The sequence below is a fragment of the Strongylocentrotus purpuratus genome, unplaced genomic scaffold, assembly GCF_000002235.5.
Source record: "Strongylocentrotus purpuratus isolate Spur 01 unplaced genomic scaffold, Spur_5.0 spur5_scaffold_2, whole genome shotgun sequence".
Classification (NCBI taxonomy): Eukaryota; Metazoa; Echinodermata; class Echinoidea; order Camarodonta; family Strongylocentrotidae; genus Strongylocentrotus; species Strongylocentrotus purpuratus.
This window is the reverse complement of record NW_022145605.1, coordinates 10,405,380-10,432,769: the sequence shown is the minus strand read 5'-3', so window position 1 is coordinate 10,432,769 and position 27,390 is coordinate 10,405,380. Positions and strand designations below refer to the sequence as shown.

General features: G+C 36.7%; 1 protein-coding gene across 1 annotated transcript; it reads right to left on the bottom strand.

The window, feature by feature from the left end:
* Window positions 1–762: 762 nt before the first annotated feature.
* On the bottom strand, window positions 763–26,877 carry LOC591930 (serine/arginine repetitive matrix protein 2). The gene is made up of 4 exons (XM_030991628.1): window positions 25,592–26,877; window positions 11,873–12,409; window positions 11,271–11,417; window positions 763–1,633 (listed from the first exon to the last, which is right to left on the bottom strand). Exons 1-4 carry the CDS (start codon window positions 26,771–26,773, stop codon window positions 1,196–1,198), a joined length of 2,304 nt encoding a protein of 767 aa, XP_030847488.1. The 5' UTR covers window positions 26,774–26,877; the 3' UTR covers window positions 763–1,195.
* Between the last annotated feature and the right edge of the window lie 513 nt (window positions 26,878–27,390).

The following is a 27,390-nucleotide window of genomic DNA, read 5'->3' as shown; positions in this document are numbered from 1 at the left end:
AATGATCTTAAACACCAAATTAAAATAAAAAGCATGCTTCTTGCTGACTTTAAGTAAAAATTATCAATAAAGTAACAGATAGCTAATGTTAAGTGAGTATGATTAATTCAAATCTTAATGATATATTCATCTTGTCATCCATTTATTGCACAGGTATATCATAATCATGTCCATTAAGCTCCATAAATAAACAGACATTTAAACCTTTTGTTTTCCCCTTCCCCTCCCCTATTGTCCAAGGCACTCTAATCGTAAAGTGCATCATGAGCTGATGGCTTGTATTGAAAGCAAGAAGGACATTACCTACAGATAAAAGAATATGATTTAATGCCCTTGTCAAACAATATGCCCTATGACATATAAATCCAAAGACAAAACAATGCAAAGGAAAACAACCCTCCGAAATGGACTGCATAATTGAGTGACAGGCTTTCTACTTCAAGGTTTAGTTAGTGGATCAGGGTTTCTATCTTAATCAGTGGAATAGGACGATTGCCGGCTAGATGAAGGAATTATTTTCTGTACAAGGACGACAGGCTTTTAGAGCCAGCCTGTGGTAATAATCATAATAATAATTCATGATCATAGGGCTTTGGAAAAGTCAGTTTAATAAAGGATGGATGGTATTTTTGCTCCGCTGATTTTTTAAGTCTCTATTTTCCTTCTCCCTCTTCCCTCCCTCTATCCCCCCCCCCCTCTCTCTCTCTCTCTCTCTCTCTCCCTCTCTCTGACTGTATCTCACTCTCTTCCCATCTCTACTCTTCCCCCTCTTGATCTCCTTTTATCTCTCATTCCTATTCTCACTCGCTCTCTCTCTCTTCTCCAAAGCAAGTTTTTATTAATCTGACAATTAAAGTATCTGTCTGTCACTCTTGGCTTTTCTCTTTGCCATATCTCTAAGTCACATCTCCTGTCAGAATCTACATATTATCTGCTTACAGCTACATGTATGAGGGCTTTATTAACTCTGTGTTAATCTATGGGAGTTTACACCATTCTGGCTCCTAGCTAACAGAAGATATCAGAAGGGCCTCCGTACAACATTGAGTTGGCAATCTTCTAGTCCTTGTCTGGGCTGAAGATACATACAACAACGACTTCTGTCAATGCAAAAACTTCCAAAATGTTTCATGCCCTAGTTTCAATCAATCATAACACACACAAAAATATGTGTAAAGTAGCATAAGTTTTTTGTTCAAAGTGAATAAATGAATAAAAATAATTCCAAACAACTCAACAAAGCCTCTGGTTGGAAAGTATCATATAAATATCTATTAAAGCACAAGAGCAGAGATCTGAGGAAGCAAGCTGGCAGTGTGAGGCTTACCTCAATGAGCTGGTCCTGCCTGCCGATATCCAGCGTCTTCTTGATGGCCTCTAGCTCCTGCTTGAGATGCTCCACGTCCCGGTCCCTGACCAGAGCCCTCTGTGCACTCTCGGCCATCTCCCTGGCCTTCTGCTTGACCATCATCCTCTTCATCTGCTCAAGATCCGGTACCATGCCGGTGGAGGTGGCCGGGCGTGGTGGCTCTTTAGGACTAGTGGTGATGGCATTGGTAGGAGTAGTGGTGGCGGTAGGGGAGAGGGGCGTGGTTGAAGTGGGTACCAGGGGGGCATTGTCTGTACCTGTCCTCTGCAAAGGAGAATCATCAAAAAACATATGGTAATTGGTTACGTTCAGGTGAAGTTGATTCTTTAATGACAATGAGAAAGAAAAACATGTAGATCATTATCAAACTGTATCAAGATGACCTTAAATTATATATGTGTAGTAAAATATTAAGTAAAATTTACAATGTATTTGAGGTGTCTAAACATACATATGTGACTTCAAACTATGACAATTTTTATCACATTAAACCATGATATATGTGACAGATGTAAAAATGAAACAACAGTGACAACCAACCACAAATCATAAAAGACAGAGAGAAAATGTAAAATGAGGAGGTAAAGAAGTTTTAAAAGTGAGGAAGGGGTCAAAAATCAAAGGTGGAAATTCATGGGCTAGTTCAATAACAGGAGAGAAAGGAAAAGGACGAAAAAATAAAAAGATCAATAGAGATGAAAATATGAGAGTTTAAAAAAAAAAGGAGAGTAAAAAAAAAAAAGAGATGAAGAAATAGAGAGAGACATGTGGTGGAAAAAAGGTGGAGGAAATAGACTAGGAGAGTGCAGACCAAGTACATATTCCTATTGCCCCAAAGGAATACGGTTGATGCCACAAAATCACGTAATTATCGATTACAAACATAGCCGGTGTCTGTCATCCACGGCAGCAGACATGACATTAATGTAACAGCAAACATGGCAAGGATGTTTAAGGTCCCATTCCACATCAAAGAATTAATTTCCCTCAAAAGCTTGAGTAAATGCATAAATATATAATGAAGACAACTAATTTCTAGTAACAGTCTATAACAGTGAGCATGTCCAAACCCTCTTGTATCTGAAAATAAATTTCACCTTTAATAATGTACAATGAAAAAAAGCTACAAACATGATGTTGCTCTGATAACATGTACCATTTCACAACTGAAATAAATTTTTGGCTGAAGAGCATTAATTAGTTGGTGCTTTCATACTTAATTTCCATTTGGAAATTATATATCAGAACTGCAAATTTTGAGATTTTCATTGTAGCAGCTACCATTGTATGGCCATAGGCGCTACCTGAAATTTATCGGGAGCACCGATAAATTTGATATTTTAATTTCTTGAAATCCTTAGCGTTTTAGAGCCCAATTTGTTTTAAGTTGCTTATTATAACACTAGGTTTCACAATTGTAATGCAAATTTTAAATTTCGTAATCCAATACTGTCGAAATATTACCAAAACCTTGTATTACCTTTAATACTACGAAGTATCTTTCCATATACATGTATATCAGTATTACAATGAGCATGTCAGAACCCTTTCACATCAGTTCTTAAGATTCCTTGACAGAGCACACGTTCCAATATAAAGGTAGAATTCTCATCCTTGTAGAAAATGCAGTCCTTTGTTGAAATTACAGCTGGAACTTGGCGATTGATCTAGCTTCTCATCATAGAAGCAATCAAAGATACATTTACTATACTGTAGATTTTATTGGTTTAGTTTAACATTCATTCCTATAAGTCTAATGCACAAACAAGATAAAGTCCTCTCGTAACAAACTATTAAAAGGTTTCCCTGAATGTTTTCAGTATGTTTTTGGTCACATACATGTAGTTGAATATCACAGATAGGTCTAATCTAACCATTGTGATCTAACCCCTACCCCCTAAAAATAAAAGAATTAAATAGTTTTGTTAACAAACTTCAAATATAACTTTATTACTTTAAAATGAACTTTGCATTAGATAGAGAATTCTATTGAATGCAAACTTTTCAGAATCATTTCCGGAGAGATGAACATTAGTATCTAAATACATGTGTTGAAAAATATGCCTCAAGATGTTGCACCAATTTGTCATCAGAAAAGCAGGTCTTTGATGTATTCATCGGGCAGATGCCTTCTGCACTCCAATGTATGCCTGAGCCAGAGGTGAATATTCTTGGAGAAAGAGGTCGATTTGGAACTCTATTTTTTATATGATAAGTACAATCTCTTGCTCTTTATATAAAGATGTATCTCTCGCACTCTATATAAAGATGTATCTCTCTCTCTGTCTCTCTTTCTCTCTCTCTCTCTCTATTTCTCTCTCTCTCCCCATTCTCTCTCTCTCTCGCTCACACACACGCTCACTCTCTCATCCCTCCCTCCCTCCCTCCCTCCCTCCCCCTCCCTCCCTCCCTCCCTCCCTCCCTCCTTCCCTCCCTCCCTCCCTCCCTCCCTCCCTCCCTCCCTCCCTCCCTCCCTCCCCCCTCGCTCCCTCCCTCGCTCCCTCCCTCCCTAGCTCCCTCCCTAGCTCCCTCCGTCCCTCCCTCACTCTCTACCTCCCCATCCTCCATCCCCCACCCCATCCCCCCTCCCTCATGATTACACAATTCAAATAAAGCTTCCTGACCATCTGTTTTACTGTGTGGTGTGAGGAGGGTGGGGGAATGGGGACGAGGATGGGCATGCGTGACATTGCATACGGGAGCAAAGTAACAGACTATAGTGGGATCGCATCTTCCTGTGTCATTGCACTTTGCACAGAAAGCGTCTAACAATGCATTACTATTCCATCTAATAGATGCCATCCTATATTCTTCCAAATTTCTTTAAGAGAACATTTTAGAGGTTGAATCTCTTGGGGAATAAAGGTTACCGTCTTCCTGTACACAATGTATGATGAACATGATTGTAAACTTTGAAAAATCGACCAAAGGTGATTTCAGTAGTGTAATGCATCACTTTCTGAACACTATAATGACTCATTACGTATTTCTGAACTTGAATATCTAAAAGCAGTGCAATAGGGTATTGAAATTTCCCTAACATTGATTTCTTGAAAGTCTCTGTGAATCACATTAAGGAAGATGTTGAAATGAGCAATAAACACATTATTGTCACTATTCAGTATGGTGAATGTTAAACTATATTTTTTATAGGTTTCCTTTTTTCTTAAACTCAAGAAGGGCAGCATAATAGAATGGGCAAACATTGCGTGAGGCAAAAGGTATAAAGAAATGACCCTTGCGTAAACGGCCACTGCACTTTATGGGTCTAATTTGATACATGTACTACCCTTTTCGGCTGTGACTTCAACATCAATGCAGAGATCGCCTTGCAATGTTAGAATGACCACCTGCCTGCAGGTTGTTTGTTTCTATTCTATATGCTTTTTCTTTCATTCATGAAATATATATTTGCCTTTTGATCAATTTCCGTCTCTTCTTGTCATTTCCTCTACTCTTACAGTATTACCCTCCCCCTCTTTTTTCATCTTTTCCCATCTTCTTAACCTCTTTTCCACCAGATTCACTCTTCCCCCATTTCTCTCTCTCTCTCTCTCTCTCTTCCTATTTCTCTTCCTCTTTCTCTCTCTCTCTCTCTCTCTCTATCTCCCTTTCCTCTCCCTCTTTCTCTCTCCCCCTCTCTCCCCTCCCTCCCCCTCCCTCTCCCTATACCTCTCCCTATCCCTCTCTCTCTCTCTACCTTTCTCTCTCTTTCGGTCACATTTCTCCCTCTTTTTTTGTATGAACATGTATCACAAATATTTGCTCAAAAACATGTGTCAACATTACAAAAGGCCAATAAGAAATTTTTAATTTAAATTTGTTAACAGATGCTTCATATTTTCACCACTCTGCAGTATTCTTTCATTCCTTTCCATCCTCAAATTGATAAAGTCTTGAAAATAATTGCTAGGCCCAAAGAGAATGGTATCAGACTAGGGTAAAAACACAATTAAGATGGAAGGGAGAAAATAAAGAGGGAGGAGAGCATGATTCCGAGGCAGCTGACATCCTACTTTCCACCCACTTGCACACTATCGCCTCTGCCACTCAATGCCCAGGTCACTAATATTCAATGAACCGATAGTGTCGGCCAGGCTGGCATTGTCGCTTATGAGGCATTTGTTATTAAAAGGTAGTGATAAGGCATATAGGGAGGACATACAAAATAAGAAATCTTATAAAACTGTTGCAAAGTGGATTAACATGATGGAATTTGCCTTGACATGAACCAATTTTTGAATCAATTTCATTATGTTGGAGTGAAGAGATGTATTTGATTAACAATTACCAAAGTCTAAGACTGCAGCAATTTTTGTTTGGTACTGTCCACCTCAGTAACTAATGTAGACACTGCAATGAACATGAATTTTACAAAAGAAAACTCTTCATTTCAATAATTTTGCCATTTACCTCTGATTTATACATAGAGAGCAGGAGGTTGTGAAACTCCTCCCTTGTGCTACCATCACCACCATCCTCCCTGACACCAACACCAGCATTGACCCCCATACCCAGACCCTCTCTTGACCCCTTCCAGGCATTGGTGCAATTGTCCCGACTGCTCTTGGTCAGCGCCAGGTGGTCATGATGACGATGATGAAGCGTTGCTCTCTTGGCCTGGATGATAGGGTCTGTGTTGTTGTTGGTGATGAGATGTGGGTTGGAAGGTAGGATGCGGTGCTGGTGGGGAGTGTTGCCAGGGAGGGTGCGGTGCTGGTGGGGAGTGTTGCTAGGGAGGATGCGACGGTGTTGTTGGGCGTTGTTGGTGTTATTGAGGATGCGTTGCTGATGTTGGATGGTGGTGGTGCTCTCCTGGATGACTGGAGGATGGGATGTGGTCTTTGCCGTCAGCTCGGTAGGATCATCCTGAGACGTTGGTCCATCCTGGAAGAAGGACAACTCGAAAGGAAGACGGATGCTGAAGAAAGAACTCATGACTGCTCACTTTTCCATGTCTTTAAACGAAATGCCAAGAACTTCTTTCAAGTACAGTGTATCATAAGAAATTACAGTCAGTAGTCTGGTTGAGTTACACAGTAATCATCACAGCTATTGTTTGCTATTTTTCAATATTTTTAGTGCACTCCAAGCAGGTCCATAGGAGCAGGAAAATGTTCCAAATACATCAGTTCTTTGGAAAGATAATCTCTTGTGAATATTCCATTAAATATCCAGTGTAACTGATGACAAGATGAAAGAATTTCATTCACCAAGACAGACAGCAAACCATAGAATTTCACTGACAAAGTTCTTCCAAGTAGGCAATGGCATGAAAAGTCCAAGAGAGTCTCTGAATGTATTCTCTTTTGAATGTCAGGTGTCACTGATCTAATTACCATTCAAACAATTCAACAGGTCCAATTTATCAAAATCAAACAAGTATCAGTTGTTTACTCGAGAAATCAAATTATGACGGCACAGACACACACACTGCAATGAATGTAATCGAAGTGTTGCTTCACATCAACAAGTGCAGAAGAACTACAGTGAATTCCTTTGAAGAGTTTCTCCTAGATTTACATTCAGGTTTTGTTGGCATTGCACTATCAGCGATCCTTTCAGGAAAAGTCTGACAATAATGACAACTGCTATTCCTTTCCTTCATTAATGGATGAGATGGGGATATTCCAAAGACTACCTTTCCACACCAGCTTGGAAGTTATATCTGACAAAGTTCCCAGTTCGGCAATTTTTTCAAGCACCTTCTTGTACAAAAACACCTCAAACTTTTGGTTCGTGCGGCCACTTAGGACTCAAGTCAATAAAACGTCATATGGGCGTACATAACACTTTCCAAAATCTAAAGTTCACCAAATGTGGCTCTGAAAGCCTTGAAAGTTGGCCAGTCACCTCCATCTTTAACAGTTCAGCATTTACCACCATTGAATCATCCATCAACTGCCCATCATCAATACCGGCAGGGGGCACCGCAGGAGATAGAGGAAAATGAAGGCTGTTCATTACAAATGGATGAACAATTGATAGGCACACCCTTAGTGAACGAGGCCTGACCAAAAATTATTGATTTTCTTTTTCTTTTGTCGGGGACAGAGGTGGAAGAAAGGTGGAAGAAAGGCGGAACCTCCACAACTCTCCCAAGCTGCACGATCAATAAAGAGACCATAAACAGAAATAGATTCCCCAAGATAGACTTTTTTGATTGGCTGGGACTGAGAATCGGTGAGGTGTGACCTAGTCTGCATTCACAGACTCTTTTTGACATCTCAACAAAATGTAGGGCAATATTAGCCAAGTCTGAAATTACATTAAAAACGTTTGTGTACAACAGAAAAGCTACAGTATGGTGGCTAGAGGTTGGTTTAGTCTTCAGTTTAGATTATTCAGACCCTGTTATAACTAACCAAGGTTTTTAACTGCTCTCATCTATTTATAGTCAATGGTTGCTGTAGCAACAGACCCTTTAACCTTGATATGGGCCTGTGGCATTATCCAACAAGGTTTACTGTCTTAGTTTTCTTGTCGATATTCAACATGTTTTTGCTAAATGTAGCCTACATGTAGAGTAATTTTCTACTAAATTCATCTGCATCGATCCCAAAGTCTTCTTCAAGTCAAATGGTACAGGTATTGAAGAAGGGGAAGAAAAAAAAATCAGCTTTAGTATTTTATCGTACATTTTTATTTCATTACTTGACTATTAAGCACTCTGATATGTCAGTGCATTCATATACCAGATAAGTATGATTTCATCACCTAACAAATGATATAAACTGTAACACAGTGACCCAATATGTGTGATTCAATAGGGTATGAAATTAAAGACTATTGGGACACCTTTACAGGGTGGACCCTATTCATCCTAATAGACAGACCACATATTTCTAAACAGCTATCTCATTAATTATTCAGGTCCGCCTCCATGTATACAAACCATGGATCAGAGTTAGAAACTGACAGCATGAGTGGAGAAAAGAAATGAGTAAATTTACAAACAAACAAACAAAGTAAGAATATAGTCTTGTGTCCATTCAGCAGTCTTTTTGCAAAAACTAGGGTACAATAATTTTTGCATACCGGTAATAGGTTGGGAGTTTTACCTGTCTTTTATTTAAACATTTAACATGGTATCGCAATCTTCTACTTGTGTCAAAAGTATGCAAGATATAATGATATTCCATCCACGATATCTAATGAATTTTAGTGTAAACATCTGAAAGGAAAGCCAGATCATGGCTACATGTACATGTACAGAACGTTCTGCACAAGGATCCTTCCATGTTGCAGCTTCCCGGAACAGCAATTGCAAGAGTTTTGCAGAAATCGCCAACAACAGGCAAGGACATATGTTTTTATATACACTGTGCCTGATGCAAATTGATGTCATGGATTTTTTTTTTGGCCAGGTCACACGTGTGACATTTGCAAAATGTTTGTACCTATCATTTGCTAAACTTCAAGAGAAAAAAACAACCCTCAGTACTAGCTTAATATCACAAAAATTTTGCTATTATCAACTAAAATCAAAGAAATCTGAAAAAAGTTGAGGCATTTACCAAACCCTACATGGTCTTTAATCCAATATTGAGTTTAATTTGTTTTGTTTTAATTTAAAAAAGAGTTTGCCCTCCTAGACTACAGAATTCAGAGAAGTGGAGAAACGTGTTTGGTGTGCAAGCAAGGCTCGTGCAGAATCTGAAATATAGAAACCAGTCGATGGGCAAATATCACAGGGTCAATTTTATTTTGGAAACATGCATCCAGACACTTGTACCTTTGGTATGGGAGGGGGCTTGGCCTGGATAAAAAAGAACATGATAGAGTAGGAAGTCTGACGTCACATAGTGCAAAAGTAGTTCGTTTCTCCACTCAACCTGCCGACAGGTTTCAAGCAAAAACAATAATATAGGAAGAATTTTGCATGATTTTATTTTCCAATGATCATTAAGAACAGTTTTGCATATATATTTGTTTGAAGTCCATCATATTTATTTGAATATTCATTGTTTTTTGCATTCCATTCTGTAAAGTCGAGACCTATTCCTGTAGAAATGTATTGATATTACATTAAAGTGACTCTGTAACATTGTCTCAGATTCTGAAACAAAATCCTGGATTTAGCTCATGCTGCTATAATAATTATAAACCTTTTAGGTCAGTCAAGAACCCCATGACTTTTACAAGCCGATTGCCTGTCTATCAAGATATTTATGATTAGAAATCGAAATCAAGTTTTCTGTTTTCCCAACGGTTTTCATAACACTACAGTCTATTGGGGGAAATGAGTATGGTAAAACCGGTCACTCAAGGATTTTAACTTTTTGAGGCACTTCATGATCATTTTGAAGAGCAATTTTTTTTAAGGACTTCAATATTGCATCGTATCACAGACACTGATAACACGCAAGGTCATGCATCTCAGATTTAACATTGTTAAACGATGCCTTTAAGTACCTCATAAATATATCGGTATCATTTGTCTCATGTCAAGTACCTCGTAAAAACCTTAAACATAGGTCTGGGTAACCAAATTGGAAACCAATTATATTTGATGAAAATTAATGATGTAATAACATAACTTCTTACATGTAAGTGCCTGAAATAGTGTGTTAAATAGTGTGTTAAATAGCAAGGCTATTTATTAAGAGCTAGAATGAATAACTCGCTTGTCTGGAGCAGAAAGGACATTAACTCTATATTAAAGTAAAAGAGTAAACGCCCTTCTGGCTCTTCACAAACGATGTTCGCCTAACCACAATGTAGTTTAATCATGCAGAGTATTAAAACATTCAGCATTTTCACTGTAATGTTAACATTACATTGAACAATTATAGAGTGAATTTTCAAACCACGTCGTAATCTCTTTACATATAAATTGCTTCATCTTCTACTTCTTTTATTCATCCATGAAGAAAACAAATTGCAAGCTAAAATATTAGCTCTTTTTTGTGTACAATCGCTTTTGAATTTCAAGGCAACACCTAGCCAATTTAATAGCACTGCATGTTACACATCGTTCTATTCATAGCATTTAGCTGACAGACTAATTTTGATAATTACAATCACCATGACGATAGAGGATATAAAGAATAAGATTAATATGAGTAGAGAAGGAAAACTCTGAGGAAGAGAAAAACACGCTCTTTCATTATGCAGTGAAGCCACCACACATTGTCATGGTAACGGTAAAGAGCGCTGCGAGCTAAAAAAAGAAATTGAAAAGGAACCTGTTGAATATAGTCTCATATTGTTCAAGCATACATGTATATATGAGCCAGATATATTTATGTTCCTGCTGTGATCATCCTTTGAATTCTGGTGTAAATGTCTAAAAGAAAGTCCAAGTCAAGCTCCCTTTGACTGACAAACAGCGATGCATACAATTCAGGCCCACAGAGCTTTCAAAATAAATCAGCAGAACTGTGTATCATTTCACCTTCGACTATTAAAGTTGTTGGTCTATTCTTCATTTCCTTAGCTTTCTCTTCCAGTCTCTAAGCCATTATGACATCACCCCCTCCTCCCTTCCTTCCTACTTCTCTCCTTTCATCCTTTCTTCCCTCCCTCCTGCCCTTTGCCACCTTTGGCTTTCACTAAATTGTTGGTTTATTTTACATCTCATCCAGTCTCTTTAATAGCCATCAGAAAAACCACCTTACTCTCTCTATTCTTTGTCTTTCCTCCTCCTCTTCCACCCCCCCCCCCCCCCCCCTCCTTCTCTTCCTTTTTCTTCTTTCCTCTTCCTCCTCCCCCTCCCCCTCCCCCTCCCCCCAACCTAAATCCACTCAACTTTCAAAGTTTTGTTGGTTTATAGATCTATACTTATCTCGCCTCTCGCCTCTTTGCCGTAACAGCAACCTCCCCCTTCCCTTCCCTTCCTCCCGTCCCCTTCTCCGTCTCCTCCTCGCATCTCCTCCCCCTATTAATTAAATCATCTCACCTTCCACTGTGTTGTTTGTCTACTCTTCATTGCCTTAGCCTTTTCCTCAAGTTTCTTAGCCATAGCAGCAAGCTCTGTGCTTCTTTGTCTTATCATCTCTCTCTTGTCCGTGGCTGGCTCTTCACTTCGCGGGGATGAAGTCCCAACCTAAAATGAAACAATTTGTTTTTTCAAGAATAATATACAGCTTTATGATATACAACACATTCACCAGCCAGCAAAATTGGCTCCACATTAAATTTCTTACACTCACATATTTGCATTACTTCATCTCTGGAACTAACACTACACCAACAAATAATTCTAACCTTTCTAACCCTAACCCTAACCTTTAATACCTAAAAGTCATTAGCAGCATAACCACCATGCATAACCCTTAATACAAATGCCACAGTAAGCATGGGAGACTTTAAATGAAAAATTGCAAGGGCAATTTCTCCCAGAGAAGGGTAATGATTACATTAGTTTAAATGGAAACTGACAACATACAAATTTGTTTTGATTGTCTAGAATCACTCCTGGGCTGCCATAAGACCATATCACTCAATTATAGGACCAAGAGTTTTAAAAGATCCTTCAGAGAAGCCTGCTTATGACCATACCTTGTTTCTAGGAGATTTGTCCTCCCTTCCATCAATGCTTCTGGTTAGTTTATCTGCATCATCATCTGTGTCTTGAGACTTTGACCGGGAACCACTTCTCAGTCTTGAACTACGACCTATGACCTCTGAACTTCCACCCAGCGGCCTCTTTTCTTCATCCTTGATGTTTGTGGCAGTATCTTCATGACCTTGATTTTCAGCTTTTATCAATGTTCTTGACCTTCTTCTCTGTCCATCTACATGTAGGTCACCTCTGAACTCTGGGTCAATCCCATATGACGTCCTTTCCTCATCTGTCCCTCGAGAGTGAAAGCTTAACCGCCGCCTCCTCTTCTCGTCATCACTGACATCCTCCAAGTTTCTTCTTGACTCTCCTTCACTTTCAACTTTGACCTCATTTCTGGTTTCAAGGTCAATGACCTCTAAATTGTTCTCATGTCTTGGAGAGGAGTCCTCAAGACTTGTGTGCTGGAAGACCAACTCATCTTTGACTGCGACTGATTGTCTTACTGGTGCTTGTTCATGATCATGTTCAGGCTGTGAATACAAAATAAGAAAACAGAAAAGATACTCATCATGCAATAAAATACTCTGAATATTATTCCTCACCAAAGTACATGGAATTTGATGAAAATACATTTTTTACCTACAAACTTCATACTACAGTGTACATGTATTTACTCATTTCTAATTTAAAATATAACCTTTTAAAACATTACAACAAACACCTTCTACCGGTATGTACATATATGCTGTAATCTAATATATCTACAAAGGTTTATTTTTAATACGGGCGGAATTTCAGGAAAAAGAAAGAAAGAAAAAAAATGTTCTTTCTGTCTCTGTATCAGTTATGTTCTATTTTTCTTGTGATCCAAGAATAATACTTGGAATGGAGGCATGTAAAAGCAGATGTAATTATTATAGTGTAATACACAACAATTCAAGCTTCAAAGTTTAGAACGAATTTTGATATTCTCTTTAATTCTTTTCAATTTTTAAACACAATTTACACTCCTACATGTATCTTATATTCATAACCTTTTTACTGAATTCTGAAACCAGAAAACAACAAAGGCAACCAGCTCAAAAGCGGGCAAATGTCACTAGACCAAATGAATGAATTTAATAATTGAAATTGCAATGTATTGTAAGTGTGCATACATGTACATGAATGAACCTGCCATTAAAATTGATTGCCCTATATTCCTTAATTGAATATGGGATGAATGGAGGAACACATTTCACTTTTCCAAATGGCTGTATGTGTTCACACAATGAACAACAGCAACCATTTTTGCAAAGTTCAACTTAATACTGTTTGTTCTATCATGAAAATAAAGCTGTCAATGATAAATCGTGTATCTGGTTATTTTTTATTTTCTTAACAACAAAAAAGGGAAGAGCAATTCTTTCAGTACATCTCAGATACTTTGAATTACTTTTTATGAGGGATGTGAATCACAGACAGAAGCACCAAGCAATGTGTGTGTGTTCATTGAACAAGAGATGGCAGCAGACATCTTTACAACCAACTAGGATCAATTTCCAACTCTGCTTTGGTGAGCATAATTTTAGAATGCCAACATTATGCACCCCTGAGCAGAGTGGAGTAAAGTGTAGTTAATCTCTGAGATCCAATGTGTATCATTGTGAACAATAATTTTCACCAAAAAAATTCTCCCCTTTTCATCTATGCTACATACATTACATATTTAAAAATCTTAGCAGAAAAAATGAAAAGAAGTGTCTGGAATTGTGTATGTACAATTTTTGTACATTGTATACATGAAGAGTTTTTGAAAAATAATTTAGACACTAACTTGTCTCGTTTTTTTTTTTTAATCAGTTTAACACAATAACACTGTACAAGTCATGTACAGAACATCTATGTAGATTTTATGGCAAAACCAATCTCTTTCTGTATCCTCAAAGGAGAACACTAGCTTTGAAATGAGTAACTTTTGATCAAATAAGAAGAAACAAATTTTTGAGAATAAAAACAATAACAAAAAAATCTTTTCTTTTAGTATGGTAAGTGAAAATAACTATTGATTGATAACAAACTTGCAACTTGATCAATAGATTATGATGAAGTTCAATGGTCTACAAAAGCATACAATCAGAGAAAGAGATTGGCAAAGGATGATCCAATTTCTTTTATCCATTTTCATTCAAACTTTGATAAATCTGTCTCTTTTACAATCATGTCACATCATTCAAAGCAATGTACATTTACAATGTAAGGTATGATTTACCTTCTAAACCTTGATTCCAAATCATGGCACAATTCTGTACTGCAGTTTTCCCTTGAAGTTTTCTTATGAGGTCATACCCCTACACATTAGCAATTTATGTGAACATACATGTTCACATGACTTTATCTTCAAAGCACAAGAGACTATAGGGGATTGCCTTCTGATCCCCCAAGGCACATACTAACATAATTTTAAAATAACTTGATCCCATCACTCAACCCTGAGTATCCCTTACACCAGAAAAAGCATATGAGCAACTTCGAACCTCACAAATTAGATTTACACAAGTATGGAAGATCAAGGGAAAGTTGCTATGGCAACCGTAAACAGTTTGAAGAAAAAGCTGCTCAATGAAGTCCAACTACTTAACATTGTTGAGTAAATTGGATTTGAGATTGGCTTTCCTAACAGCGCCTGTGTTTAATCATGAACCTAATACAAATTCTATTAGGTTCATGGTTTAATATTGTGGGATATGTGTGAAATTGACATCTCTTGGATCCTGAAACATGTTGAAAATCAACAAAGCTCAATTTAACAATATCATGTATGTTGAATTTAAGATGTTTTCTTAGAAATTATGAAAAACAATTTCATTTTTTAATATGGCCATGCTGCAAATGTCTGAATGTAATAACAACTACTGCACATGTTTACAAGTGATATAGTCTTAATTATGGTCAAGACTACATGTTTATCACTTGTAAGTTCATTCATGTATAAATGAAAACAAGACAATGAAAATTAAATTTGACATTGAACTAGACTGAATACAGTAGGAAGACATACACTGTACATGTATTGGATGTGTGTAGTAAAATAATTATTGATACATACTGTGTGTAGGTGAAGGAGTCAAGTTGCCCTTGAGGAGTCAATGAACTACATGTAGGTGTAAATTTTGTACATGTACATCAAAACATTCACATTGATGCTATAAACAGAACAATAAGCAATGATAATATTGGCAATTTGGCATCCCCTTGGTCTTCCAAAAGTATAGTAACCAGCAATGGGGGCCATTGGGGCTCATTGGTGAGGTACAATTTCCTTTATAATCACCAAGAAAGATCATTAACAATTCAAAGAAACAAACAAAGAATACTCTGTTCCACAACATAGCCTTTAATATGGCGAACTATAAATAGGTAATTAATGACCCTATTATGCACTATGGTTAGAAGTTTTAACATGGTTTTAACACTAACAGAACAACAATGAGCAATGATAATATTGGCATCCCCTTGGTCTTTCAGAAACTGTATGGTAACAATCAATGGGGGTCATTGGGGGTCATAAGTGAGGTATAATTTCCTTTGCAATCAGTAATAAAGATCATTAACAATTCAGTGCCTTTAATATGGCGTACTATAAATAGGTACCGTAATGACCCTATTTTGCACCACCTTTGTGTTATTGTTAGAGTCTCATGTTATCCACTGATACCCAGAATTAAGGGAATTAACTTTGTGTTTAGAAATATGACTTAAAGCCCTTCTGACTCTTAGCAGATGAACTGTAAGTCTTTTTGTGCCATGGCTAAAACCTGAAGCTTTCAAGTTTTGAAAAGCTCTATGAAGTCACTTGAAGTCAAAATGTACCATTGCAGGTGGTCCAGAAGCAAACAAAAATACACAGAATATAATGCAGTACATCGTGGGGAAACTCCAATAGACTTTAAAAAATAGCAACCAATTAACTTACAATAGCTACAGTGTATGCTCATACATGTATGACCAACATAGTTTTTAACGTAAATTTAGCAGAATCTCAAAGTTAAAAAAATATCTGTACTAGTACAGATATTTTTTTAACAACGAGGGTTCACACCTGACCAAAACAAGAAGTGTTAAAACTTAAAAATACACCTGTAGACTGTAAATTGAATCATAAACCTGATATTCAACCAGCAAAAATATAAAATCTAGTAAATGACAGAATTTTAGGGGAAAATTATGGGACACAATATTATGAATTTACATAAGTAGATGCATGCATATTTCATGAAATATGCTACAACTGAAAATAGATTTTAAAAATAATTGCTATTAAAAAAAGCCCTTTGAATTTTGTGCAAACTAAAACAATAACTTGCAAATATATACCGGTAGGTCTTCTTCGCTTGCAAATTGTAAACCGACTGTACCTACTGTACAGAACATGTTCAAGTGCATGAAGACCTGACAGTGTATGTATTTCGTGTACATTGTACATGCATACATGTGTACAATGTAGGAAGTGCCTGGGTAAGAAACAGAAGCCATCACATGGGATTATCCTATTCCGGGATAATCCTTAAAGCGTACATTATCCTGCAATGAACACTAATCCCCTGTCATTTAGTGATTACTTGCAAGTGCCCTGGTAGGTATTAGCACAGGTCTATGAACACTCAATAGCAGGTTGTGACAAAAGCAACATTTAAAGATTCCACAGCCCAAACATCACTTTAAAAATTGTATTTTTTTTTTTTATTGCTATTCACACTACTGGAAAAAAAACATTAAAAAAGTTTGGTGTTGGCTTATTTTGACTTGTCGCTGCTCTGCATGCGATAACACGGAAGCGAGGAGATTGAGTCACAAGACGGCGAAAAAAAAGAGTCAATCACTGATGTTTCGAGAGCGGGCATTTACATTACAAAAATTTGTGACATTTCTGTGAGGATTTTAAAACACACACTAGAGTTGGTTTTTTTTTAATTGTGGTTTATCGTTGGGTTTGCCAGTAGCTGCTTAGAAATTACAGACAAAACACCAGAATGTGATCTATATCTTTAATTGTTGCTTACAGTGTAAACGCAGCTGATGTGCATGTACATGTACATGTAAGTGTAACTATAGTTACAATGTAAGTTAGGTGAGTACTTTAATTATGGGAATGAAACTTCATGAAATTAATTGGTCTCCCAATGTTTGAGTTAAAATGTTCATGTCGTTAAAATACTTTAATAAAATAATTTGGTAGTGCAATGATATATATCAAGGGTGTGTGAACATTAGTAACTTTAGAAAAAACAGAAAAATTAAGAATTCTAAATAAAAAGGAGTGGTACTCACAGAGTATGTCACACAGATGTCGCAATGCATTTGATAATTTGATTCATTTCAATTTCCAAAATTTAATTTAACTTTCTTATCCTTTGTCCTCAAATGTTCAATAATCAATCAGTCTATTTTATTTGTCTTTAAAGCAAACTTCATAACCAGGATGAGCTCCCCCTTTAAAAGTCCAGATGTTGACATCCCATAGCATTGGTCAGTCATTCTAAGTATAAGTCTTTATTGACCTTTACCATCCCAAATTACAAGGTAAATATAAATCTGTAAGTAGAGAACCTAATGTAAACAAAACGTACATGTAGGCCACATGTAGTGAATCTGTATAGTTTAATGCATTTTGCACAGCTCAGCTCAAGCAATATACCCTTGAATCTCATTCAAGGCTACCGTATTCAATATTTTATAAATATCTCTTTCCATTTACATATTTTCGGTTTTCCCTGTCTTGCAAAATGGAATTTTTACTTTGGCAACAAACACATCATCTGTTCCTGAAGACTTCAGACCCAGAAGGATATTTTAACTCTGTGTTGAGGTACACAAGTTAACATTCTTCCTGCTCAAAACTGACTGTGAGGTAGAGAGAGATAAGGTTTGGTTCCCTTCATTAGTCAACTACCGGGTATAGAGAAATCAATTCGTTTGTGTTGCACAAGTAGACAATAAACAATGCTAACAATGAAGCAATGTTCAAAGAACAAAAGGGTCTTAGAACTGCAGCGTAACCTTCAATGTGTGTGTAGATGAAAGGTTTTTACAGTACAATAAAGATCTGGGGCCGTCTTATAAAGACTTACGATTGATCAATCGCAAGTCCTTGTATCTATCGCAAGTTTGCAGTCTCCAATCTTGTGTACATAGTTAGGATTGATATCAATCACAACTTATATGCTTTCCTGAGATATGAATCTTTGTATAAAGACGGAGCCCTGATATTGGCACATTGAAGGGAAGGAGGTCTAACTGGAAAATTGGAAAGGGGAACGGGGGTACAGGCAAATTGCCCTGAGAACTTTTGAAGAAGCATACTGTATTTGTTGGCGTAAACTACATGTACGGTATGCGACGCTGAGGCTTTATCGCCAGGAAATATGGTACATACAGTGAATGAGCACACAAATATTAACAACAAATTTCTGTGAATAGGCTATAATACATTTTCTGCTACTACTGTACATAGTAAACATGAAAGTTTGATCTTTATAAAAGTTTTTTTTTTTTTTTAAAGGGCAACATTTGATGTTTTACACAAATAATCGAATATTGAATATTTTTTGGAAAGAATTCTGTACACGATTACACGTACTGTACAACACAGTTCATGAGTAATAATTTCTAAGGAAGTTTATGTAATTGCCAACACTCTTTAAAAACTTGCTTCCTATTACCTTTTGAACTTGTTTTTTAACTCATATTTTCGCATTTTAAAGGTTACATTTAATTTTAAAGGTACCCTGTATGTATCTAATGTTTTTTTAAATACCGTATTTGCCGGGGATAAGGCCGCAGCGCCGTATAGGCCGCATCCCGATTTTGACATTTAAAAAAAATATATATATGTATATTTTTGTTAAAGTCGGGATTCAATCTCTTGCGTTCAAATGTCGATGTGACTAAAATCAGCGCCTTAGACCGCTCGCCCATGCCGCACTGATGCTAGCATATGGTGTTTTCTGTGATCTATACATTGCGCCTCTCTCTTGTGTATTGAAATGGATTCAAAATAGCGACTTCGCATGCTAGATGCTTCGCGGCAGCTCCGCTAAATGGGCCCTTCTTTTACTTTTGCAATGCATTGGCACGAACTTAGATCAAGATCTATCGGCAAATGTTATTTTTGGAAGTTAGTTTTCATCTTCATGTCAACAATGCAAGATAAAGTTGTCGGTAAGATGAGGGGAAATGTATAGTTATTGTACCGTTCGTAGTTCTAGTCCCATACATGTATGTGCAAATTCGAGCTGGTTTTGACTTTTTTTTTTTTTTTTTTTTTTTACTCTTTCGCCGCATAGGCCGCACCCCGACTTTTTGATATTTTCTCTTCCAAAAATACTGCGGCCTTTACGCCGGCAAATACGGTAATACATGCAATGTTTGACAAATCAGTCCAAAATTCTACGGGAAGCAAGATCATATGAAAGATGAATGGCATTAAATTTCCTTTGTAATCACTCCTTTACTAATGATATCAATTAATAGTGAATTATTTTTACTGCTGCAAGGACAAAATTCCATCTATTCTTCTTCATTTTACCCTTTCTCAAGTTTGGTCATTTTCCTAGAAATTCAAGAGATCACATGTTTTCTTAAGCTCAAAGCCAAGATATTTTAAAAGTAATTCAACCAATTTAGAGAAATGTTGGATAAAATGTCTTTTCTTTTTCCCTGATAGCATTAGCAGCATGTGGATTTGTAATTTGTAAATACTCAGTGTTCTCAACATGTTCCTAACCATATAATGTGAATTTTTACATCCACAATGAGTATACCGGTGAAATTCTAATTAAAAACTGATAGACGACACACCATATGGCCACCACTCTGTAAACAAAACGCCATCATAAAAACTTGTGCAATACAACCCTTTTCAAACACACCCATAACAAATAGAACCTGGGAGAGTTTGTTTGTAAATTGTCGCATGCACAAATACATCATTTTCATCAGGATGAAATATGGCATCCCAAACCACAGTTCCCATGAAATTGAAAACAAATTTATGCAAGAGAATTTGAAGTGCAGACCAGATTGTTATATTTCCACGCAAACTCCTGGTACATGTACTAAAAATTCTTCTAAGCAATTAAAGGGCAGGTCCAAGCTATTGTCCCCTCTGGGGGTCAAATTTCATCTTTATATATATTTAACAAACTATACATCATTTTAAAGCTGAAGTTATGAATTTTATGAATCTGATAAAAAAAATTAAAAATCATCAAAATACGAAGAATGCCAAGGTCATGAACTTTGATTTGTGTTAATTAGCGTGACGTACGGGACATTACATTTTAATTTTTGTATCTCATTTGAATTATTTTTTTCAAAATTAAATATTTTAGGACATGTAGACCATCATACTAGAAAATAGGAAAAAAATATAAAAACTTTCAAAATTAATTAATTATGCAAATGAGGTAGGTTCCAAAGTGTGATGTCCCGTACGTCACAATTTGACATTAATTTGTTTAATTTTAATTATGAAAATATTTTTTTTTTTTAAAGATATTCTAGGAAGTTCTAATTTAGATGAATACCTAACAAAAAATAGGTTTAACAAAAATTACGAAAATTCTGTGTTGATTACATAATCAAATTAAGAAATGTGACGTACGGGACAAGTGTGTGACGTACGGGACAACCCCATATAAAACCAATGCAAGATGTGAAAAAAGGAAATGACCAAAAGGAGAATATATACATGTATGTGTTAGGAAACTTGTTGTATACAGGGATATGAACATTCCAACTGGGTCCCTTCTAGGAATTTACTCGTTCTGTTGTTTTTGTTATTGTTTTAGTCTTAAAGGCATGTGTCATAATTATGAATATTTATTGATGTAATTAGTCTTCAAGCCAGACCCCTGGTATTATCAACTTTGGTATTTTGCCAGTTGATGTCCCCAACATTGGCAGGATGCTAAATATGTAAATCATAATAGTACATGTATGTACATGTTATGGAGCCAGCTCAGGAATTTTAATCTCCTAAAAACTAAATCATAACTTTTAAGGAAGGATAGCCTCTCTCACTCTCACCCACTTAGGATTTTCATCACTTTCACACCCATGCATTTTTGTTGAATTACGCTTTAATCTTTTGAATTGTGGGAAAGGTCACACAAACCTTTAGGGTTATATCTGGTGGTGTTAATAAGATGTCTTTAATCAATACAAAATACATTCAAGATTTATATTTTTGTATCCATCTTTCACAAACATGTACATTAATGTACCGGAACATTAAAATTCTTGAATATATGACAGCAACATATACATGTACATGTTCTAATCTGTGATAAAAAGATTAAAATAAGACAATATGTTCAGCGTTATCTTTGAATTCCTTCAAAATTCTATGATATTACTATCAAGTAATTCAAACCAGCTATGAAGAAAAGATTTCATGTTTGTAATGTACTGTATCTTTGTTCACAAAATATGATGTGCCGAGTGTGCCCCTGTGTTTCAAACAAGTTTTAATAAAAGTTTTCAAGTTCAAGTTCATCTTCTTCATTAATTATTATTTAAAAACATTTACATGTACAGTGTACATGTAGCACTGTTGAATGGAATGGATGAAAGAAATTAGAAAAAGAAACATGACTGCACATGATAGATGGGTAAATGGAATAAAAATGGTAATATAGTGTGTGTGTGTGTGTATGAAAGTAATTTAATTTGTTTTCTTTATTAAAGTAATATTTGTATTGATTTACCTCATAAATTAACACAGAGGATATTGAGTGATGGTCAGAGGATCTAATTGGGTTCTAAAACACTCTAATTGTCACTGATTTAAGTTAAAATTGTTCATATTTAACAAATTTTGACGAAAATTCTTCATTTCAATGCATTTTCCCATAGGGAAAAGTTGTCCCGTACGTCACGTGTCCCGTACGTCACATACACACATTTATGTTTTGGTATATTACATAACAACGGAAGGTCAGAAAAATATGGTTATAGTTGTGATTAATGCTTGATTCCATAATGAATTAAGATATCATTACCATAAATCTCATAACTTAATAAATTCAGAGAATTTTTACGACAAACTTATTTTTGAAAAAGTCAGAAATTCTCTGGTCCCGTACGTCACGCAGCACATTAATTACATTAAAAATTAATTTATGAACTGGTCAGAACTAAAACTTTCCACAAATGAACTAGCCCATAATAGCCACAGACTCATACCAAAAGATAGCCATATAAATAATTTCATCCATTGTTATTTCTTGTTTAAAGTCTCTGAATGTCCCGTACGTCACAATCCAAATAGCTTGGACCTGCCCAAGGACACTCATTTTTGCTCTTTTTTTTTAGGTGGTGTTCTACATTTAATGCTTAATTTCTTTTACAAAAGTTGCTCATTAATTAGGAGATTTGCAAAACAATAGGAAGATACAACTAGAAATGCAATCATGTCACAACGATGTGCGTGCAATGACGCCATGTTTCTACGTGTCAAACGAAAGAGCTTCTCTCGCCCTATCCAGAGCAATTTGTACGAAGTCTGTAGCTTCCGTGATATTGGAGATAGGTAGGGCGAAAGAAAGGCCTCAACAGTGACCTTGATGGGATGGTAGTGACTATGCCTACAAAGTTTGAAAGAAATTGGGATATGGGAAAGGACGTAGAAAGGGCTCGCAAGCACTGCGTGCAAAAACCAAGGGGATTTGGTGCATGTGTGTCATTGCAATCAAGATCGTTCTGGGGGTCAAAAGTGTGAACCCGATATGCCCCCATAGACAATGCGTGTAATGCATGAGCGGAAAACGTACAGGATCTGTATTATGACCGGAGTTAAATTGTTTTTTCTCTCTCTCTTTATGTCTCTTTATGGGCCGTATTTGGTATCATTAGAAAGAGAATTTTATGATTGTTATTGTAAACCACTCTCTTTTTTTCTATGATAATCCTATCGAAACAGGTGATGTAAAATAGATTTATAGGACAAAATGGCGTCTTAAATGGCCCCATTGACCAATTTTAAAAATCCGGCCATGAGGTGCCCTGCGTATTGGACTCGGCATGTCACTGCAAATTTTCAAGGAAAAAGAAGGACGTTTAGGGGGCAAAAAGCAGTCTGAAAAAATGACGTCATAGCCGATACGTGTTAGATTCGGGCGGAAACTCGTGACCTATAGTGACCTTTGTTCAAATGCGATTTATTCACAATTTTCTGTGTAAACATATACTATACTTGGTATCATTAGAAAGGGCACTTCATTGCGGTCAGTTTGACACCATTGTTATCTTCGCGCAATGTATTGCACGCATTAAACGCGCTATTACGTAATGCATAGTAAATTAAACATTTTTGGCGATAACTTTGCGCTGACACATTCAAATTTTACCAAACTTGGCGGACAGTTGTCACGTACAGGTATATAGATACATATGTGTGCCAAGTTTCATTGAGTTAGGTATAATGATCGACATTTTAGAGCAAGTTTAAGTTATTTTGGAATTTTCTTGAAAATGGCGAATTTGGAGGGCATTTTTCTGAAAGTCGGTCAGTGTTAGGGTATATAAATTTGTATATGGCTGGAAAGGGCATATCTCCAAGTATCTGAATCCAAAAAAGGGTACGGGTTTGCCAAGCCATAATGGAGATACTGTACGGTTACAGAAAGAAAGCCAATTCCCAGAACTTTAGAGGGCGCTATTTATTTTTTGCAAAGCCATTGAAACGTGAAATTTGGCATGGCTATGTGCAATTATAAGATAAAGATACTGTGTGATTTAAATACAAAACAGAATTTATATGAGAAAGTTATGGCAGTTTTAGATTATTTAGGGGTCAATTTTTCAAGAATTTGAGAGATTGTTGACGGAGATGGTTTCAGATTTGAATTTTGAGTATGAAGATGGCATTTTGAAGGGCAAGTTATACATCCCAGATTAAAGAACATCTCTCAGACTATCTAGAGGAATTTGTTAGAAGTTTGTAGGATCTAGGATACTGGAGATAGGAAGGAAGATAGAAAGGCCTTAAAATGGACCAGAAACGAACAAAATGGCGCCTGGACGTTTACGCATGAGCGATTTCAAAAAACGAAAAAGTAGGTGACCTAGATTGGATATCAGAGATTACGCCTACGAAGTTTGAAAGGAATCGAGCAAGAGAAAAGGACCTGGATAGGAATAACAAACACTACGTGCAAAACGAATGGGATTCCGGACGACAAGAAGAAGAAGAGGAAGAAGAAGTAAGAATATTAATAATGTGAACGAAAACAAGGCAATGACGAAGGTCGTCATTGCAATGAAAATAGCATTGTAAAAGCATGTTCGAAAAGCAGATTCCGAGGAATAAATTAACTGAACTCTCTGATAATTAAACCTATTTACTCTGAATGTTTTTTAACATGTAAATCGATATGAATCAAAGCTCTTTCAAATTTAAACAGACAATAGAAAATAGCATTATACTGAGCAAAGAATGATTTCAAATGTAACCTACACATTTAGTTACCAACCAAAACAATATAAGCAAAATGAAGCAAAAATTAATTTACCATTAAAAGAAAAAAGGTCTACAATTTAAGGAAGAAATAAATCTATGTAGCATCCAACAATACATCTACAGGGTCTTGTACACTGTAGGCTAAATAATGTAGGGAACACAATGCCTGGAAGTGAGTATCTTCCTCTTCTCAGCTGTTCACTTCAAATTGCTTCTAAATTAAAGTGGGAGTGATGCTCAGATAATGCCTACACTCAAAATAGCATCAGTTCAATTTGAAGCTATTCAGCAGCAAGAAATTCCACAAGAGTATAGTGGTATGACTGATGTAATAAAAACCTTCCATGCACTGAATACTGCACAGTCACAGACAGGCATGAATACACTATGAGTAATACGAAGAATTTAAAAAAAAATGATATTTCTTTCCTCTTTCCTATTTTGCTCTAAATTAAGTTTGACAATTGACTTTTATAATTTTATTTCAAAGTCACTCCCAAGACCTAAAAGTGTTGTAAACCTGCTTTACATTGAAGAATAAATCAAATATACTGTACAATGAGAGTAAAAGAAAAACAGGAAAACCATATCAAGCCCCCCAAATAAATCTTAATAACTCTGTGATATTGCTGAAACATAAACAATGTACTGTACAGGTGTATAATGTTATGAGTGTTGTGACAGTTGACTTGACAATGCCCTCTTTTCCTTCTTATGGAATTAAATTGCAATTACAGATGACTACCGGTATTAAAAGCACAGGTGATTTTTGTTAAATGCATGTCTATTAAACTTGCCTGTGCCCAAGTGTTAGATGAATGGTGCTCAGTAGTTACTGTCATTAGGCAAGAGTGAATTCAATTGGAAAGGTTATCATTCCATTCAACCAAATGCAGGGTTTGACCGTTGGTTTCAATGAAAATTTAGGCAGAGTCATATTTGAAAAGAATCAGGACAGGTGCTATCATTCAGCTGTCGACGGCCAGATTTTATTTTTATTGTTCATAGTGTCAAATGAAAGAACGTGTACCAATACCCTACAATGAGATGGATGTTTTTGTTTTGTTTTAAATCAGATTTCATTGACTGCAATTATATTAAAGGTTGAATCTGGGTTTTTGACTTTGTGACTCGCATTGTACATGTATATGACTAAAAATATATTTAAAATTAACGATAGAAAATATAAAAAGAGGAAAACAATTCTCACCTGTTCCTGCATTCGAGGTGATTTCTTGCTCCGACCCCCAGAACTCTTCACATCCTTCCTTCTTTCAGTACTGGTACTCTCTTTGATATTCCTTTTGCTACGTGTTCTCTCGCTCGCTACACTGCTATCGCTTTCCGACTTCAAACTTCTCAATTCAAGCTCCACATTTGTGCTGTTGTCTTCATTAAAGCTATTGCTCAAGAAGGAATGTTTACGATCACCATTACTTTCTCTGACATGGTCCTGGATATCTTCACTGGTCCTCCTATCCCGAGATGACCCCTCCCCAATAGGATGACCTCCGGAGAGGTCTTCCCTTTGGGAGGAGTTTTTTCGAGGAAGAGAAGAGGCTTTGGGGTTTGATGGCACATGACCTTCATCACTGTTTTCCTGAGATATGACCCGTATCATCCGATCTGGAGTAGAGGTCCGGCTTAAGTCGCTGTCGCGACGAGTTGTCCTTGAAGTTCTGTTGTCCCGGCTTGAGAAGCCAATACTGGTTTTGGGTGATGAAGATTTGGTTTTTGGCGATGAAGATTTGGGTCTTGTTTTCTTCTTGCTCACAGCAGCATTCGTTTGTTCTTTAACAGTGTTCCCTCTTGGTGTGGAACTTTGACTGACGCTATCATATATCTCAGAGTTTGTTGTTGTTCTTTTAGGTTTAATATCCGTAGCTGCAAGCGGGGAAGGACCAATACTGAATGATGACCTTGCAGATTGTGAGGGATAACTAGCCTTTCGTTTACTAGGGATACTGCTTTTGATCAAGTGCCGTCTTGGGTCATTATCACTCATTCTACGCACAAACAATGGAGTACTAGAGTTTACGGGGGTAGGTGTGGAGTGTGGCGAGTCTACCCTGTTATTACTACCACTTGCAAACGTTCTAAGTCCCCTATCTCCTAAAGAACTCTCCACAGACGGAGTTCCACTTTTGGGTTTAGCACCATTTTGATTCTGAGAATTAGAGTTTTGCTTCAATCTCTCGAGACGTCGCTTGAGGACTTCCCCCGCCAAGAGCGATCCTTTACCACCTCCTCCGGTAACTTTCTTAGGTGGGGCGCTGGCACTGAAAGCACTTTTCTTTGGTACTCTCTCCGTAGATGGCGCTGGAGACTTTCTCTCAGCAGTGACTCTGCTAGGGGGAGCCCTGAAGGCTGATTTTCTTGGAGGTGAAGACATGTTGATAAGATAAGCACCACTTGGAAATGATACTGGTCAGTCAATATTCATTTTGAATTTACCATCAGCATTGCAGCATGTACATTACATGTACCGTACATCTTGCATGTGTATCCTGAAATGAAATTAAGCAGTTCATGAAAATGAGAATGTACCTTGATCATATCAGCATTCATAATGTAAAAATCCAATAAATTACATGTACAGGATCAAGCTAATTAACACTATTTTAGCAGAATTAGTTTTAAAAGGCATGCGGAGAGTGTCGCTAAATTGAGCGAATTCCCTGTACGTGCCAAAGTACACTTACAAGTAACTATTATTGTTAAGTCAGGGACATATTGGCAACTCAAAAACTACCATTTTCACATACACTGCATGTACAGTAATTGCGTTACCAGCAGGAGCGACATCGCGAACTCTTGTCAGAGATCAGCAATTTTGGCAAGCTTTATCACTCCAGTAACAAATTGCCACATTTTTGGTTAAATTCTTGTCCGATTTTAAAGTGCTTTGTACAAATAGAAAGAAGAGTCCACTAGAAAATTCTGAAGATTTTGGAAGATTTGTAGTGTGCGAGATTGGGTGATTACATACATCCACATTTGAGATTTTGT